Here is a 17,766-nt window from a genome sequence, read left to right on the forward strand (position 1 = left end):
GCCCTTAAAAAAAACAAACTGAAAGGAGTCAGCTCTGCCCCCTGCCTCCGCCCCCCCAAGCCTGGTCTTGCTCCCAAGAGTCCACTCTACTAACAGATTCTTTCTTCGCCCTTTTTGGAAAAAGTTTGTGCATACACAAAAGCATGTGTACAAATTTTTTAAACATGTACACAGGGCATACTGTCCTATATGTTTAGTTTCCCCCACTTCATACCTTAGAGATCTTTCCTAGGGAACAAAAAACAGACTGTTTCAGACACGAATTTATCCCAAGTTCATGGTCAGAAATGCTCCTCCTCTATTTACTGAGTGCTCGGGTGAGCGGGCCTGGTGGAAGAGCACGGCACATCATTCATTCTGTGACAGAGTCTTGCGGCTCTTTTACAAAACGTGGTTGGTTTGGTGTGTATTTATTTTTCCCAAGTGCCTCCAAGCAGCCTCAGGGCTCCCTAAGGCCTCCAACAGTGAAGCTGACCCATTGGGAACACCCACGATCCATATCCTGCCAGGCTTCCGGGTTCCAGGCCCCAGCAAACACTCTGCATCTCTTTCTGTGGCTCCAGGAGGAATGTGTCTCCCTTCGCCAGGCAGCAGGGTAGTGCCTGCCTCCATTCCCATGGCAGAAGGCAGCATGGAGCTGACAAGAGTGCCCCCTAGAACTCTGAAGAAGCAGAAAGTCTACACTCTTCCTAAATAAGAGGAAGCAGCGACTTGCCTTGCATCCTTGAAGGGTTGGGGGAGGGCTTAGAGCCGCCTACAGGTAAGGCTTCGCTGAGCTCTGTGCTTGATAACTAACCATGTTGCCACCAGAGCATAATAATGAGTGCCCCAAGGGCTCAGGGCTGTACCAGTCCCTCTCTTTAGAGAGATGGACACTGGCAACAGAAAGTCCTTTCTTTCTTTCTTTTTTTTTTTTTTTTTAGTTATTTCTTGGGCCGCTCCCGCGGCATATGGAGGTTCCCAGGCTAGGGGTCGAATCGGAGCTATAGTCACCGGCCTACACCAGAGCCACAGCAACATGGGATCCGAGCAGCGTCTGCAACCTACACCACAGCTCACGGCAACGCTGGATCATTAACCCACTGAGCAAGGGCAGGGACCGAACCCGCAACCTCATGGTTCCTAGTCGGATTCGTTAACCACTGCGCCACAACGGGAACTCCCCTTTCTTTCTTTAGGCGGCAGCCTGCAGCAGCTTCATATGGGATCCCAGATCCCAAACCAAGGACCAAACGCAGCCACAGTGGTGAATGTGCTGAATCCTAACAACCAGACCACCAGGGAACTCCTCCTTGCCTTCCTTTTTTTTCTATATTCAACAAATATTTGGCAAGCAATGGGTCTAGACCAGACATGGGGCTAGCAGTTGAGAAAACAAACAGGTCTCAAAGAAAGCAGGGAAAACAAACAGGAATGAGATAATTGGACTTTCCCCAGCATTCTCCCATCTCCAAACACACAGAGAGCCTCCATTATCTGCCCATCTCCAGATACAGAGGTAGCCTGCATAAAAAACGTATGTTTAATGTAACCACGCTCTCGGTGAGAAAGGGACTGCTCCAGGGGCCAGAAAGGAGGAAGAAACTCAAAGCTAAAACCAAGAGCTGAGAGAAAGCTGGCAGATGTGGAAGTTTAGGGAATAAACTTAGGAGAGGCCAGGCTCCCGGCTGAGGTGGTGGAGCAAGCAGACACCTACTTCAGAAGATTCTCTGCTCCTGTTCTCATCCGCACGGCTTTCAGGATCTGCTGGTTCAAGGCAGCCCTCTGATTCTGCAGTTTGCTCCGGCCAGTCTGGGCAAGGGGATTGCAACCCTAAGGGAAAACGAGATGCCCCTTCAGAGGTCAGCCACTCTAAAAATGATGATGAACATGTCATACAACAGACAATGTTTTAAAAACTCACATTTTCTAAAAATAAAAGAAATATCAATATGGAAAATATACAAAATACTGAAAAGTATAACAAAAGAAAATAAAAGTTACTCATAAAAACACAATTCCAAAACAGCCACTGTGAGAATTCCCTGTGAACTTCCATATGCTGCAGGTGCAGCCATAAAAATTTTTTAAATAAATAAAAATTAAAATTTTTGAAAAAAGAATATGCCTGGAGTTCCCAATGTGATAAAGTGGAAACAAACCCAACCAGTACCCATAAGGATGCAGGTTCAATCCCTGGCCTCGATCAGTGGGTCAGGGATCTGGCATTGCTATGAGCTGTGGTGTAGGTTGCAGATCCGGTTCAGATCCTGCATTGCTGTGGCTGTGGTGTAGGCTGCAGCTCCTATTTGACCTCTAGCCTGGGAACTTCCATATGCTGCAAATGCGGCCCTAAAAAACAAACAAACAAAAAGAATGTGTGTGTATATATATAAACTGACTCTTTTGCTGAACAGCAGAAACTAATACAACACTGTAAATCAACTATATTTCTTTTTCTTTTTTGCTTTTTAGGATTGCACTCGTGGCAAATGGAGGTTCCCAGGCTAGGGGTCCAATTGGAGCTACAGCTGCCAGCCTACACCACAACCACAGCAACGCCAGATCCAAGCCGCGTCTGTGACCTACACCACAGCTCACAGGCAATGCCGGATCCATAACCCACTGAGTGAGGCCAGGGATTGAACCTGAAACCTCATAGTTCCTAGTCGGATTCGTTTCCGCTGCGCCACGACAGGAACTCCCTAAATCAACTATATTTCAATTTTTAAAAAATGTAGAAACATGCATGTGATGTTACTGCCCAGGCTGGCCCATTAGAAAAATCAAATTCAGGGTTTTTATTAGAGGCTGATCACAAAGACATCCTCGGCCTATCATGTACCAAAATTCCAGGCTCCCAGAAGGCAAGCAAGTGTTCACTGTAAACGGCATGGTTTTCGCCATCAGTCTAGTCACTGTGAACCACCTTTATCATTTAGGGGATGGAGGGAACGCTCTAAGAGCCAGGTTCCCAGAAACCAGGCAAGGACCAACCCTGCAGCAGGTCTTCCTAAGGAAAGCAGCCTCAGGTCTCTGATGTTCACCCCTTCTGCACAGGGGCACATACAGGCTATCATGGTTTCCTTTTTTTTTTTTTTTCTTCTTACAGCTGCAACTACAGCATATGGAAGCCCCCAGGCTAGGGGCTGAATCACAGCTGTAGCTGCCAGCCACAGCCATGCAGGATCCAAGCCACATCTGTGACCTACACCACAGCTTGTAGCAATGCTGGATCCTTAACCCACTGAGCAAGGCCAGGAACTGAATCTGTGTCCTCACGGACACCTGTCAGATTCTTAACCCCCTGGGGCCACAGCAAGAACTCCATCTTTTCTCACTTAATAACTCTCTCTTGAAAATTTCCTTTATTATGAAATGTTTCTCAAAATCATGATTTTTTGGGGGAGGGGGGTGTCTTTTTTTTCTAGGGCCAAACCTGCAGCATGTGGAAGTTTCCAGGCCAGGGGCTATATCAGAGTTATAGCTGCTGGCCTATGCCACAGCCATGCCAGATCTGAGCGGCAGTCTGCAACCCACACTGCAGTCTGCAACCTACAGCTCATGGCAATGCCAGATCCTTAACCCACTGAGAAAGCCCAGGGATCGAACCTGTGTCCTCATGAATAGTAGTTGGGTTCATTACCACGGAGCCATGACAGGAACCAAAATCATGATTTTAATAATCACATATTACCCTTTTTTCGGATTTACCATTTCCTTACAGTTAGATAGTTAGATTGTTTCCAAGTACAATTAATTATCTGATGCATATTTGTAAACATGAATCTTTATTAACTCCAAGTTTTTCCTTTAAGGTATATTTCTAGGACCGAGTTACAGGGGGTCTAACCTCTTTAAGCCCCCTCCCCCACGCACCAGCCAGTTATCCTCCAGGAAAGAAAGGCACACTATTCCCTGTCCCTTCTCCACTCCAGCCTTAGGCAAGCACGAATCGACTTTCTGTCTGTATAGAATTGCTTACTCTAGACAGTTTATAGAAATAGAATCATAAAATACAGTCTTGAGTGATGGGCTCCTTTCACTGAGCACGTTTTCAAGGTTCATCCACTGTACAGTATGTATCAGCATTTCACTCCTTTTTATCCCTAACACGCCAATGGGTATGCACTTTCATTTAACCCTGCGTCAGGTGATGGACATTTGGGGGTGTTTTCATTTTTGACTTTTGTGCTTATTTGTGTGTAACTTTTTATGTGGATGGATGTTTTCCTTTCTCTTGGCTACACAGAGGAGAACTACTGCGCTATCACGGTTACTTCTCTGTTTAACCATTTAAGGGACTCTCAAACTATTTTCCAAGGTGCTGTACTATTTTACATTCCCATTGACAGTACACAAGGGTTCCAGTTTACTACTATTTTCATTAATACTTGATACCGTCTTTTTTTTTTGTCTTTTGTCTTTGTTGTTGTTGTTGTTGTTGCTATTTCTTGGGCCACTCCCGCGGCATATGGAGGTTCCCAGGCTAGGGGTCTAATCGGAGCTGTAGCCACCGGCCTACGCCAGAGCCACAGCAACACGGGATCCGAGCCGAGTCTGCAACCTACACCACAGCTCACAGCAATGCTGGATCCTTAACCCACTGGGCAAGGCCAGGGATCAAACCTGCAACCTCATGGTTCCTAGTCAGATTGGTTAACCACTGAGCCATGATGGGAACTCCCTTTTTTTGCCTTTTCTGCGGCATATGGAGGTTCCCAGGCTAGGGGTCGAATCAGAGCTGTAGCCACTGGCCTAAGCCACAGCCACAGCAACGTGGGATCTGAGCCGCATCTGCAACCTACACCACAGCTCACAACAATGCTGGATCCTTAACCCACTGAGCAAGGCCAGGGATCGAACCCGCAACCTCATGGGTTCCTAGTCGGATTTGTTAACCACTGTGCCACGACGGGAAGTCCTTGATACTGTCTTATTTATTTATCTTTTTTTAATTTTTTGGCCATGGAGGACACCAGCTTGATTTTGGATCTCAGTTCCCAGGCCACAGCGCCCAAGTCCTAACCACTAGACCACCAGGGAACTCCCTTCTCTGTCTCTTTTTCTTGGGGGAGGTCACACCCATGGCATATGGAAGTTTCTGTGCCAGGGACTGAATCTGAGCCACAGTTGCAACCTACACCACAGCTGAGGCAACACCGGATCCTTTAACCAACTGTGCTGGGCCAAGGATCAAACCTGCACCTCCACAGCAACCCAAGCTTCTGCAGTCAGAAGCCACTGTGCCACTGCAGAACTCCTGTCTTTTCATTGAAAAGCATTATCTTTAATCTTTGCCTAGTTGATATGTAAAAACACAGGGGTCTCATTCTCCCGATTTACATTTATCATTAGTGAAGGTAAACCTTTTTTTCATATAGTATTGACCACTTGAATGTCTTTTTCAGTGAACTGTCTGTCCACTATTTCCTGGTACTTAGACTGCAGTGAGTGTTTCATTCTGAAAAGTTTAACATCAGAAAAAAGTTTCCTTTTAAAAAAAATACAGTTGATTTTAAAAATTGTGTTAGTTTCAGGTGTACAGCAAAGTGATTCAAAATGTCTCCTTTTGGGAGTTCCCTGGTGTCATAGCAGGTTAAGGATCTGGCATTGTCACTGCTGTGGCTGGGGTTGCTGCTATGGTGAGGGTTCTATCGTGGCCCAGAACGTCCACATGACACAGTCTTGGCTAAAAAAAAAAAAAAAAAGCAGTTTCCTTTTAAACCAATAGTGTTCCTTCCACCCCAGCAGCTAGAAGCCCAGAGATCTGAGTGGAGGCTCCATTCCTTTTTTCTTTTTTTGGTCTTTTTAGGTCAACGCCTGCAGCATATAGAAGGGGTCGTATCAGTGTTATAGCTGCGGGAGCCGAGCCATATCTGCAACCTACACTGTAGCTCATGGCAATGCTGGATCCTTAACCCACTGAGTGAGGCCAGGGATCAAACCCACATCCTCACTGATACAAGTAGGGTTCTTTACCTGCTAAGCCACAACGAGAACTCCCTCCATTCCTTTTTGAAGCTTATCTTTAGGTTCTGCCCACTGGCCTGGCCGGTAGTCACACCCTAGGAGTGGTTGATGGACAGCATTTGGTAAGAGGACTGCCCTTTCTCTCCAGCTGCGTCACTGCCATCACAGCTCTACACATACCTAGCCTCCCACACCTCTGTCCAAGCCACACCCACGGCCTTGACCCCAAGGAGGAAGAAATGGGTAATCTACAGCGCCAACCTTCTCAAGGATTCCCGTATCAGTGGCCTTTGGACGAGTGGGTCAGAAAAGAGCAACGTTTCTCCTCCCACGGATTTCTCATTCTCCCATCCTAACAAGGGGCCACCCACCTGTCCCCCCCATGCAGCTCCCGAAAGCCAAGCTACACAGATACTCAGTTATCACAGATTCAGTCTTAAAAATCAACAGCTTTCAAACCGTTAAAGGATCCCTGATTTAAAGTAAAAATCTGAAAACGAATTCTGTTTTCAGATCTAAGATTAAAATGTTTTCAATATTAAGATCACTTAATATTAATTAATATTGGAGTTCCTGCTGTGATGCAATGGGATCGGTGGTGTCCCTGCAGCCCTGGGATGGCGGGTTCGATCCCCTGCCCTGGGAACTCCATATGCCATGGGGTACCTCCCCGCCAAATTAATTAATATTAAGCTAACAATATTAAAGGGCTAAAATAATTGCCAGTCTCTTTCCTTTCCACTTCCTAAAATTACCATGAAGGGCTGGCTCAATCTGACTTAAAATTACATGGTTCACCAAGGCCATGTTCTATTTTACAGAGAATCCTTAATAACTAATTCCTTTATGAACAGTCCCAGAGTTAAGATAAGCAGGCATTCCAGTTCACGGATAAGACCTCTGTCCTGCTCCCATACTTTATCCAACTTCTGTCTGGCCTGGAATTGCTACACCCTAACCAGCCCACAGATGTGGGGTCAAGTTTCCAGATAAGACACAGGAATGCTTAGGATTAGATTTGACTGAGTAATTGGACCCTAAACTACATTACTTCTTACTGACAGCTAGGAATGCTGGGCCTGTTGGAAACATCAGACATGCCCACAGGGCTATTTGGAAACTTCCCAAGGTCCTGAGAGGTGAGTCTGGGCTGGATGGTCAGAAAGACCCTCTGGCATTCCCAGAGGCTGCTAGCTGGCCACTGGGACCCGCCTAGGGTTCTCTGCTAGTGTGGACCCACAGTCCCCACCTAGGCCTTAGGGTTTTTTTTTTTTTTTTTCTTTTTAGGGCCACACCTATAGTATATGGAAGTTCCCAGGCTATGAGTCAAATTGGAGCTGCAGCTGCCAGCTTACGCCACAGCCACAGCCATGCAGGATCCGAGCCACATGTGCAACCTACACCCAGCTCACAGCAATGCCTGATCCTTAACCCACTGAGGGACGCCAGGGATCGAACCTGCATCCTTGTGGATACTAGTAGGGTTCTTAATCCGCTGAGCCACAACGAGAACTCTCAGGCCTTAGTTCTTAATTGGTTCACAACAGGATTTAGAGCTGCTCCAAAACTGGACTGAGGGTTTGTGCCCGGGACCTATGCATGTCATGCCTGCCTGGCCTGGGAACCAGGAAGGGAGTGTGTGGGGGGGAACAAATGAACTGTCTTGGCCTCTAGGGTCACTGTCCACAAGTCCTATGGTGAAGTTGAACCCATCCACTACATGGAATCTGTCGGTTCCCTACACAGACTAAGGTTTGGGCACTGGCATCTGTCTCAATATGTGGAAAGGTGGTGCATTTGCCATCATGAAGAAAAGCAAGTACTGGAGTTCCTGTCATGGTGCAGCAGAAGAGAATCTGACTAGGAACCAGGAGGTTGAGGGTTCAATCCCTGGCCTCACTCAGTGGGTTAAGGATCCGGCGTTGCTGTGAGCTTTGGTGTAGGTTGTAGACATGGCTTGGATCTGGCATTGCTGTGGCTGTGGTGTAGGCCAGCAGCTACAGCTCCAATTAGACCCCAACCTGGGAACCTCCATATGCTGCAGGTGCAGCCCTCAAAAGACAAAAGACAAAAGACAAAAAAAAAAAAGAAAGAAAGAAAGAAAGAAAAGCAAGTACTGGGAGTTCCCGTTGTGGCACAGTGGAAACAAATCCAACCATGAGGTTGCAGGTTGGAGCCCTGGCCTCTCAGTGGGTTAAGGATCTGGCGCTGCCATCAGCTGCAGTGTAGGTCACAGATGCAGCTTGGATCCTTCGTTGCTGTGGCTGAGGCATAGGCTGGCAGCTGCAGCTCCCATTCGACCTCTAACCCAGGAACCTCCATATGGAAAAGCAAGTATTGAGTGTGAGCTCAGCTCCCTCACTAGCTTAGTTGAAGAGCCCATGTGGACTCTGGTAGAGCATCGAGCATCTCCAAGCCCACAATGCTGAGGCCTGGAGGATATGTTAGCTACTCAAGATGCTACAAGCCGTAAGGGTGGGAGCGGAAGTTGGCCCGTATCCTTCCTGCTGCTCTGAGACTCCCCTGAGCAGCAGGAATTTGTGGCTCGCCTGCCAACCTCTAGACACCCTTACGTGCTTCCTGGCTGAGGGCATCCCAATATGACTGTACATCTTCCAGCCACAGTGACCCACTGTCCCATTCTCCCACCTTATAGACCACAGCAGTAGGGAATGGTAAATCTGTGTTCTCATACCTCCTTTCCAAGGGGAAAACATCTGACTCACCAGCCAGTTGGAAAACCAAAGGCCCCAGCCCTGAGATTGATTCAGGGGGAGCACCTGACATAGGACAACCAGAGCCCATCAGGAGAGAGGCCTTCATTTCTCCCCCATCGGCCTTGAACCGATGTGAGGCTTGAGCGGATGTGAGGCTGAGCAGTTACAGTCCCATTATCACATTGGGAGAGTGTCTTTCCCAAAAATCAAGCCACCCCGGGGGAGCAGCTGAGAAACTGAGTTCTAGTGGTAGCATTTGAGCCCTAGATCAAGCCAGGCCTGAAGCCATTCCTCTGGACTTCTCAGTTATAGGAGCCAAATGCATTCCTTTTCTTGCCTAAGTCATTTTAAAAAAACTGATGTATAGGGAGTTCCTGTTGTGGCTCAGCGGAAACAAATTTGACTAGTATCCATGAGGACACAGGTCTGATCCCTGGCCTCACTTGGTGGGTTAAGGATCCCATGTTGCCTGAGCTGTGGTGTAGGTCAGACAAGGCTTGGATCCGGCATTGCTGTGGCTGTGGTGTGGGCTGGAGGCTACAGCTCCAATTCAACAACTCCTAGCCTGGGAACGAACCTTCATATGCCATGGGTGCAGCCCTAAAAAGACCAAAAAAAAAAAAAAAAGAAGTCTAACATACATATAATAAAATACATAGGTTTTTACGTACATAGTTCAATGAGTTTGGACAAGTACATATACCTGTGTGACTGCTATTCCAATCACGCCCCAAATACCACCAAGATTCTGGTTTCTATCACCAAAGGCTTTTGCCTGTTCTAGAACTTCACATAAATGGAATCATATGGTGTGTATTCTTTTGCGTCTGGCTTATTTTGTTCCACAGTAAGCTTTGAGATTCATCCACATGATGAATCTTATCAGGGATTTGCCCCTTTTAATTGCTGAGTAGGACTCCATCATAGGAACATACCACAGTGTGTCTATCTGCCCAAACCATTTTGGACTTTTTTCCTTTTTTTTTTTTTTTTGGCCACACCCGCAGCATTCAGAAGTTCCTGGGCCAGGGATAGAACCTGCACCACAGCAGTGACTGGAGCCAGAGAAGCAATAACACAGGATCTTAACCCACTGTGCCACAAGAGAACTCCACCATTTGGGATTAGATTTTATGGTAACTGCAAGTCCTAAACTAGAATGAGTTCACCTACTCGCATGCCCTTAGTGTACGGTCAAGTTGTTCAGCTAGGAAATAAATACCTGTATTTAAGAGCAGCATGTAGGCAAAAACCCAAGGCCGTGGATTTGGAAGAAAGGACAGTATACACAACCTACACATCCAGAGGCTGACAGTGGGAAGGCAGACACGAGGGAACCAAGCTGTCTTTCCTCCCCAAAAGGGGCCCCGCTCTAGGCTGTGCCTGGTGCCAGGCTCCCCCCGACCAGTGAAGCCCTTCCTGCACACAGCCAAAGATAAAGCTCACACACGTAGATGTGTTTCCAGCAAACCGAGGGCACAGTGTGAACCTGGGGTCTCCAGGTCAGGAGTAAGACCGAGTGAGGAGGGGCAACCACGTGGCGTCTCCAGGCTAGAGACCCTCACACAGGGCACGGAAGAGTAGGTGCTTTTTGCTGCTTCTCTAGCACAAAGATATTTTTTCTCTGCCTTTCTCACTCCTTCATAGTTATGCAATCCTTCACTCAACCACCAAGCTTTGGGAAACAGAATTGTTTATGAGTTAGCCAGAAGCTGTCAACCAAAAAGCACAGAAATAGCATGTAATACCCTACAATACACGCATACGTCTAATTTAACTTTTCACCACCCTGGAGATTCGGGGCAGTTTAGATGGACAGAATCTAGTTTTCCCGCAACCGTAAAAATCAAAATGTGAATCTGGCAATTGTAAAGAGGCCCCCTGCTCTTCCAGGATCTCTGCCAGGTGCCTCCCCCGCATCCTCCTCCATTCGCATGGGGGCAGGGGGTCACAAGAGGAATCAGCACTTAGCCATAATCGTTCAACCAGAGGCTCCTTCAATCACTTCTACAAATCCGTGTAGGCACCTCCTGTGTGTGTACAAAGTATGTGCCACTCACAGTTATTTTCCAGCATGTTGAAAGAATAAAAAAGATTTACAATCAACAAAACTTCCAAGAGTCCTATTTATTTGCAGACTCAATGAATGACCTGTTAATTTCAACTGGTAGGAGGTCTGCACCAATAGCTTACAGTCCTCATCTGGAGGTACATGTGTGTGATATTGGACACTTTTATAATTACCTTTTTTAATAACAATGTACGTTACTTTTTTTGGCTGCATCTGTGGCACGCAGAAGTTCCTGGGCCAAAATGAATCTGCTGAGGATCCATGAGGACTCAGGTTTGATCCCTGGCCTTGCTCAGTGGGTTAAGGATCTGGTGTTGTGAACTGTGGTGCAGGTTGCAGACGCGGCTCGGATCTGGCGTTGCTGTGGTATTCAACACCTAGCCTGGGAACCTCCATGTGCCATGTGTGCAGCCCCAAAAAGACGAGGAAAAAAAAAAAATTCCTAGGCCAGGGATAGAACCCTTGCCACACCAACAACCTACACCAACAGCAGTGACAACACTGGATCCTTAACCTACTGAGCCACCAGGGAATTCCTAGATTACTTTTCTAATACAATAATATTGGAGGGAGAAAAAAAAAAACACTACTTTTGAAGCTGCACATTTTGTAGTTTTTTGTGCCCTTTTCTCCTCTTAGAGTCCAGATAAAATAGGATTTTTCTAAGGCATACGGTCATAGGGGAACTCCATGGGCCTGACTAACAGGGCCAGAAGGACCAGCATCGTTCCGTCTTTCTGGCACTGCAGGTGGCAGACCTTGACCCAGCTGACAGCCCTTGCTGCCCGCTCTGCCACTGTGTCTGACACCCAGTCTAGCTGAGCTGCACCTGCAGTTCCACTGTCCTCTGTGGCCACCTCCAATTCAGCCTATGTGTCACGAGACACTAGTACCTGAGCCAAAGGAGGAAATGGTGATCAGGCTAAAGCCAATGCCCTGTATCATCAGGTGGTGTCTTGGAATCCGTCCAATGGCCCCAGGAGACAAGGGACATTTACAGTGTTACAGCTCATCAAGCTGACTCTCCTCTGAGTCACCTGAAAGTTCTGTTTCTGCCAGGGGACCCCCTCCTGGGCAGGATTCCGCAATGTGAGGAAGTGTTTGTCCACCGCACCCTCTGGGCTGCTGGTGTGCACCCTTGCAAACCCTCACCAAGGCCATGATCAGCCTGGATCCAGCCTGGCCTTGAGGATCTGGCCCAGACCGTGGTGGGGAAGGGCTGGGAGAAGGGAGAAGGCAATATCATAAGCCTTTACACTGCTCCTCCTCCCTAGACACCCCCCCCCCGCCCCCCGCCAACCTGAGAAAAGGATTCAAGGCTCCAAGGGGAGAGGCCCAAACACCTGGATGGACAACATCACTACCTAATAAGATGGAGCGGACGAGCCCCCACGACCCAAACTGTGCTTCTTCGGACTCAGCCCAGCCCCCACACATGTGCTTATAGACAACGCACACACGCGTCTAACATGAAACTACACCCCACTAAGATCAATGGCGCAGGGGACCTAAGAAGGGCTTCTAGGGTTAAAAAAAAAAAAAAAAAAAAGTCCTCCTCCTTCCTTCTCTGCTGCAGTCTCAAGGAAATCCAGAGTAAACAGCGACCATAAACCAGGACACTGTGAACTCTGGGGCCCTGTCCAGCCTGGAGGTTTCTGTGAACAAGAAACAAATTTCTCCTCCAGCTCTTGAGTAAAAACAATGGAGCTAAATTCATTTCAGGCCATTAGTGTTCCCAGAGGATGAAGAGGCAGAGATAAGGTCTCACAAGGCTGCACTGTGTACCGACTCTCTTCTTCCACACGCTGCTAAAACCTTTCATTTAGACTCTTTCGACAGCCCTGGGGAACAGCTTTCCTTAGTTTTTCTCCAGCTGGTTTTCTCTTGGCCAAGGTTTTCCTGTAGGTTTTAGGACAACAGCCCCAGAGACGTGACCAGCTCTCAGGATGCAGCGTCTTGGAAACGTGTATTACTCTGTCTCAACTACAGGCCAGAACACACATTCTTCCAAGATTTGCACTAGGATAAGCATAAAAATTTGCTTGGGATGGAGTTCCCATGTAGCTCAGCAGGTTAATTTTCTGGTGTTGTCACTGGAATGGTTTGGGTCACTGCTGTGGCGTGGGTTTGATCCCTGGCCTGGGAACTTCCACACGCAGCAGGTGAGGCCACAGTGGAAAAGATTTTGGGAAAAGCCCCAATTCCACTGGTCATTCATTTAAGAAAGAATTTGTTATTTAATTATTCTTATAGAACTGTACCTCTACTGAAGCAGATTCATGTAAAGAAAGAAAAAATTGAGAACCCAGAAAAGAAACATATTGTGACACACCAGAAAATATTCTCTATTTTTCGTTTCTTTGTTTTTAATTCAGAGACCCCGAAACTGCTAGCCCAGGAGGCCAGGGTCTGTGTTGGGGGTGTCCACGCTCAACCTCGGGCCACACAGAGTCCGTGTCCTCAGGCTCTGTACACAAGACCAAGAAGACCCTGACTAGCCAGGGGGTCTCCCTCTCTGCCAATGATCCGTCTCACACATTCAGGGCCCGGGAACAATCAGCAGAGTGGACTTCTGGGCCATTAGTCTTCATTTTGTGTGCAAGTTGCACAAAATAGACTTGAAGCTCTAAATAAAGACCATGAGCTCCCCACTTTTTGCTATCTAGACTAAAGCAAAGAAGCTGATTCTATTCAAGCATGGCCTGAGCACCCCAAGAAATGATGCTTGCTATGAACTGCCACAAAAGCCATTACAAGTTCGGGTCAAGTGTACCCCCAAACTTAGCAGCAGTCAGGCTAAGCTGTCACACAACGAAACACTTTCTGAATGAACCGAGCAGAACGGCACGTTCAAGGAAAGAGGAAGGGGAGGGAAGGTAGGATAAAGAGAAGGAGATTGAAGAAGCTTCACTTTGTGGAAATTAATTCGGTCCTATAAGTGTGCATAAAATACCTCAAGACAGGATGGGGCGGGGCGGGTGGGGGTCTGCCTTGGGGGCAACTGTATGATACCCTGACTCAATCTCCAGCCTTGAGGTCCTCACTTACTGTTCCTGCTGGCACATCCAACATGTGCCCCAGCTGTTTCCAATCCTCACCTCCTGGGACTTCTCCAGGGCTGCTCTGGCTCCCTTGAGTCTTCAAACACCACCCTATCCTCATGTCTTCACTTTCAGTTTTAAAAAAAATCTAGAGGGAGATTCCTGGTGACTCAGCAGGTTAAGGATCTGACATTGTCACTGCTGTGGCTCTGGTTACTGCAGGTTCGATTCTGGCCTTGGAACTTCTGCATGCTATGGGGTGCAGCCAAAAAAAAAAAAAAAAAGGCTCTAGACTTCCTCCTCATTTCAAACAAACTGCCTTCTCTCACCTCTACCTCCAGCAACTACCTTCCCCGCCCTTCTCCCACCTGTACTCCCTCATACTGACTTTTGCCCCCAATTCTCTCTCTCTCTCTCTCTTTTTTTTTTTTGTCTTTTTGCCATTTCTTGGACTGCTCCCGCAGCATATGTAGGTTCCCAGGCTAGGGGTCGAATCGGAGCTGTAGCCACCTGCCTACACCAGAGCCACAGCAACGCTGGATCCAAGCTGAGTCTGCAACCTACACCACAGCTCACGGCAACACCGGATCCTTAACCCACTGAACAAGGCCAGGGATCAAACCCGCAACCTCATGGTTCCTAGTCGGATTCGTTAACCACTGAGCCACGACAGGAACTCCCATGCCCCCAATTCTCCACGCACTCATTTACCAACAACCCCCTAAAAAACGAAATCCAGTATTTTCCAGGGCTCTTTTGACTTATCAACCTCATCTCTCCACTTAAAAAGGCTCTCTTCTCTCAGCTGTCTTGACCCTGTCACCCTCTGGGCTTGTTTCTCATCTTTCTGCCTATCCCTTAGGTGCAGGAATTATTCCCTTCTGTGCTGTCCTTTTTCACAGTATCCCACCTGCCTCGCACACTGGTGTCCCCCAAGGCCTCATCTCCAGCTTGGGTACTCTCGAGGCTGCCAAGTCCATGGAGTGGACTCCCCCCCGCCCCCCGGGACCACTACTCAGATGTCTCTTGGGGGCCTCAAGTCCACTGCCCCTCCATCAGCCTCCTTGCTCCCCCATTACCGTGAGGCACCTGATCATCCACCCAGACACTGAAAGTGGACGTTTAGTAGGACTCCCATCAGCAGCACCTTCACACCATAGCTTGCCCATTAGTTCTTCCCGTCCCTGCTGATATCGCCTTTGCTCAGGCCCTCATCATTCCACCCTCCCTACCTCCAGTCTGGAGCCCCGGTTTGAGTTAGGGATGCAGGTCAGTGGAAAGGATGGGCTGGTGAGGCTGTGTTCACATGGTACTTTACGAAACTGACTGACAAGTCTTTAGCAGTCCGTATCAGCGTAGGGCAGAGAGGATCAGAATTAGCCCTCCCTGCTCCTCCCTGCCTGGCTCCACCATTGCTTCTCCCCCATCCCTCACCTACAGACCATTCAGCTTTCAAAGTGGTCTTTCTGTGACATAAATCTCACATGTCTGGTCCTGCATGAAACACTTCGATAGATCCCTCGGTTCCCCTTTCCATGCATCCAGGATGCAGGACCCCCAAACATCCTAATTTCCACTTACACCTCCACGGCCTAGAGGGCTCACTCACAAGTGCTCACATTCTCGTGCCTTCACCCAAGCTGTTCCCTCCACTAGAAGTGCTCTTCTTCCTCTTCCTCTCCTGTAAAATGCACGTTTCATTCAAGGAGCATTTGTTGTAGGACAAACTGGCTCAGATCACACATCGGGTAAGGTTCCACATCGACACCTTTTATTAGCCGCATACAAAGAGCATTCTTTAGAGGAGGGCAACGAGAACGGTGAACATGACCAGGTCTCATTTTCAAAAGAGATGCTTCTGATTGCAAACCAGTGATTCATCTTACTTTGCACCCATAATTCTCTTTTCTACCAGCAGAGAAACTGCACCTGAGAAACACTCAGCCCGGAAAGCTTTCCCGCTCCCTTGCCATCCACTCTTTCTTATGCACACACACACTCCTTGGGAAAACCTGTTCTGGAAGACATAACCCTCACAGGGGTTCACTATCCCTCCTGCCTCTCCCTCTATCATTTTCCCCCAGATGCTGCTGTAGGTCCAGACCTCCACCTGTCCAGAGGGCAAACAGCTGGGGGAGGAAATCAATCCTAGAAGAGAGGCAGCAACTTGCTGGAGGCTACACAGCAATTTGGTGGGGGTGGCAGTCAGGCTGAGGCTCTAGAACTGAGACCTAGGGATTCCCAGGCCTGGCCTCCTTCTGCAATTCCATGGCCTGTGATCCTCTGTACCAAATGCCACACATAATTAGAAGTTATAATCCTGTAATTCCATGATGACATCTTTTAACTTAAATACATTCTAAAACTTTTTTTTTTAATGCTAAAAGCAAATTTAACCAAAAAGAATTTTTTCCAAGTCTCTCCTCACCTGTTTGCCATTTCCCTTCCTGCCCATCCCCTGGGGCCTCTCCTCTTCACCAGAGAGCAAAGGCCCAAAGGCAGCGTCAGGGGAGCAGGAGGAAGATGCCAAGAGCATTCACTGACTGTATCATTAGGTTTGGAACAATTAAGAATTGATTGTTCTGTGGGAAACAGTTTCACTGCCCTGTTTATAATTACGCCCTCTGCCTTCGGTCATAAATGTTATAAAAAACAGTTTCTCAACCCACCCAGTCAAATCTGGCCAAGCGCCAAAGGCTATTTTTAGACTCACGGGGACGGACAAGAAAGAAGCTGGAAGGTGTCCCCGTGACTGCCGGCTCAAAAGCACCTTGCAGTCCAAGCCTTGCCACCTGTGGGCAAGTAGGTTGGGTTGGGATTGCTTTTGAGGGACTGAGCTGCGAACTGTTACCTTCAGGGCGGGAGGCCACGTTGTGCGCCAAGCTCCCACGGAGCCCGCACTCCCCGCAGGTCTCCCCAACAATCGGATAAATCCGCTTCAGCGTAGAGAGGGGGCGAGATCGCGGCCCCCACGTCTGCCGTGCGCACGCCCTCCTGGGCTACTCTGGGCAGAAAGGCTGACAACGCCCAAGGACCCCTCCCACCCTCTAAAAAAATCGAAGAAGCGAACCTTGGAAGCATTCTGGAGAGAAAAGGGGAAGACCAACCTGCCTGAGTTGCTGCTTCCATTTCCCTGCTCCCGCCCGGACCGAGCGCTCAAGTGGAGGCTGCGCTCGGGTCCCCACGCGCCGCCAAACCGAGGGCGCCAGTGCATTGGGAATCCGTCCCTTCCCAAGGCGCGCCGGCCGGCCAGCCAGCGGGGGAGACCCCGAGCACCCGTCCTGGCCGCCTACTCCGCCGGCGCAGGTGCTAGGCGGCCCAGCGCCCCCTCAGTCCCGGAAGTCACATGCACTCGGCAGCCAGGTGCACCGCAGCCGCACCCTTCACCCCCAGCCTCCGCCCGACGCGCCCCAGGCCCCTGCACCCCCTCCCCCTCCCGGCCCGGTCGACCCCGTCGACCCCATCCTCTCACTCCTCATTCGCTTCACAGCCTGGGGTAAAGAAGTCTGGAGCCTGCAGACTCCCAACCTGCCCGAGGCCGCTCACCTTCCGAAAGTAGCCGTCGCCCTCCTTCTCCAGAGGCTGGGGGGCCGCGGGCAGCAGTGTGTCAGTCATGCTGGCGGCGCGGGCTCGCAGGACAGACTGAAGCTCTGTGGCGCGCTGGCCTGAGAGGGAGCCTGGCCCCGCCCCCGTCCCGCCCGCGCGGCCACCCCTCCAGCACTGCCTGAAGCCAGACCTGGAGCCCCGGAGACTGGGCGGGACCCGCCGAGACCACGCCCCGGGACCCGCCCCTGCGCCAGATTGGCTGCGTGCAGCCGGCGCCCCAGGCGAGGCGGTCACCAGCTAGAGCAGGATCCCCCCGCGCGTTGCTAGCCCTCTTTCAGCCTCGAGGCTTAAGCTAGGCGTAGTCTTTACGGCCTCAGCCCCGCGGCGCAAGGGCGGGCGGGAGTGGGAACCCAACCCTTCGTCTGGAGCCGTAGGAGTA

The 17,766-nt window shown here is 49.3% G+C and overlaps 1 protein-coding gene across 2 annotated transcripts in view; it reads right to left on the minus strand.

Moving 5' to 3' along the window:
• Window positions 1–17,470, minus strand: part of RHPN2 (rhophilin Rho GTPase binding protein 2) — a 68,994-nt gene extending 51,524 nt beyond the window's left edge. Inside the window, exons 1-2 of one of the 2 annotated variants that reach the window (XM_047791596.1) lie at window positions 17,328–17,470; window positions 1,697–1,812 (exon numbers count right to left, since the gene is read on the minus strand). In XM_047791596.1, coding sequence (XP_047647552.1) covers window positions 1,697–1,812; window positions 17,328–17,396 — 185 coding nt within the window. In that variant the 5' untranslated portion in view covers window positions 17,397–17,470. Of the gene's footprint in view, window positions 1–1,696; window positions 1,813–16,888; window positions 16,989–17,327 lie in introns of those variants that run through there. The other variant, XM_047791597.1, reaches the window with a different exon arrangement.
• Between the last annotated feature and the right edge of the window lie 296 nt (window positions 17,471–17,766).

The sequence above is a fragment of the Phacochoerus africanus genome, chromosome 8, assembly GCF_016906955.1.
Source record: "Phacochoerus africanus isolate WHEZ1 chromosome 8, ROS_Pafr_v1, whole genome shotgun sequence".
Lineage (NCBI taxonomy): Eukaryota > Metazoa > Chordata > Mammalia > Artiodactyla > Suidae > Phacochoerus > Phacochoerus africanus.